The following is a 1248-nucleotide window of genomic DNA, read 5'->3' as shown; positions in this document are numbered from 1 at the left end:
ATTATATTTATTTTCTTCAAACACCTAATATTCCTATATCCTCTTCCCCTATTTAAAAATGCAAGAGGAATGGCGATCACCATCGAAATCTCCGCAATGAGGCCGAAGAGAGTCTCCGGCGTCTGCATGGCGCTTCTCACCCTTTTCCTCCTCTTCGCATTCGTATCCATGGCTCCAAGGTGAGTTCATCTTCTTATTTTTCCTTGAGTTACAGTGCGAGTAACTCAATCAACGTTACCGAAGAGAGTCTCCGGCGTCTGCATGGCGCTTCTCACCCTTTTCCTCCTCTTCGCATTCGTATCCATGGCTCCAGGTGAGTTCATCATCTTCTTTTTTAGTTGAGTTACAGTGTGGTATCTCAATCAACATTAATGGTACAGCCCGCGTTAAGTGGTCGGAAGTGGTGGGACTTAAGCCGGATTTGGCCGAGGAGAGGATTCGGAAAGATATGCCTACAGCTAAGTTCCAGGTGCTGAAAGTGGGTCAAGCTGTTACGATGGATTTCGTCCCATGGCGCGTTCGGATCTTTGTTGATTCGGCGGGGAACGTTGCCAGAATCCCCGTAGTTGGGTAAACAAGTATCGAATATCATGGGAATTTTTAGTCGCGTGATATGATTAGAATGATATCTATGAGATGTATGCTTAAATAAAGAACTTGGCATGCGATGGGAACTCTTGAAAGGGTAACCACACATCAAGATTAGGCTATGCTCCTTGGAGTGTATACCTTTTACTGGAAGTTTTGAGCTTGTGTATGAATTAGTAATGTGTATTGCTTCAGTTTCAATTTGGTTATCCGTTGATATCAATGAGTTTTTTTTTATATATAAATAATTCGTGTGACACCATATGTTCGATTTAAGATATTGTGTTTGCTGCTTGCGGATTAATTAAACGATGAGGAAAAATATTAAGATCACATCAGCAGCTAAAAGTGTTTCTGATTGGGTTATTTTAGATTTTATGGATGACCAATTACTTGATCTATTACAGGAAAGAGAGACAAAAATAAACATATTAAGATGGCTAAACTAACCAGCTCCTCCCTCAAGTTCCAATGGCATAGTTTTTCATTAGAATTTCTTGGACATCATCTTGGTTTTTACTTTTTATCCTGCTGGTTCTGCTTCGTTTTTCTAATCATCAAGGAATCTGATTTGTTGGCTTATCATCATGTATGGAGAATCATATCTGGCTTTCATGTCTGCTTGTTTTGAATGTTATGTTTGGGTATGTATGCAAACCT

At 40.0% G+C, this 1248-nt stretch overlaps 1 protein-coding gene across 1 annotated transcript; it reads left to right on the top strand.

The window, feature by feature from the left end:
• The first annotated feature begins 257 nt into the window (after positions 1-257).
• On the top strand, positions 258-845 carry LOC110100359 (subtilisin-chymotrypsin inhibitor-2B-like). The gene is made up of 2 exons (XM_020827812.2): positions 258-313; positions 381-845. The coding sequence occupies exons 1-2, from the start codon at positions 262-264 to the stop codon at positions 572-574; spliced, it is 246 nt and encodes an 81-aa protein (XP_020683471.1). The 5' UTR covers positions 258-261; the 3' UTR covers positions 575-845.
• The last annotated feature ends 403 nt before the right edge of the window (positions 846-1248 follow it).

This window comes from Dendrobium catenatum, unplaced genomic scaffold, assembly GCF_001605985.2.
Source record: "Dendrobium catenatum unplaced genomic scaffold, ASM160598v2 fragScaff_scaffold_763, whole genome shotgun sequence".
Lineage (NCBI taxonomy): Eukaryota > Viridiplantae > Streptophyta > Magnoliopsida > Asparagales > Orchidaceae > Dendrobium > Dendrobium catenatum.
Note: the sequence above shows the minus strand (reverse complement) of the source record. Positions and strands in the feature narration are given on the sequence as shown.

Bases quoted from the DNA above. Each gene is read 5' to 3' on its own strand.
- LOC110100359 (XM_020827812.2), top strand. From the start codon at position 262: ATGGCGCTTCTCACCCTTTTCCTCCTCTTCGCATTCGTATCCATGGCT. The intron at 314-380 runs GTGAGTTCATCA...TTAATGGTACAG, and splicing joins ATTCGTATCCATGGCTCCAG to CCCGCGTTAAGTGGTCGGAA.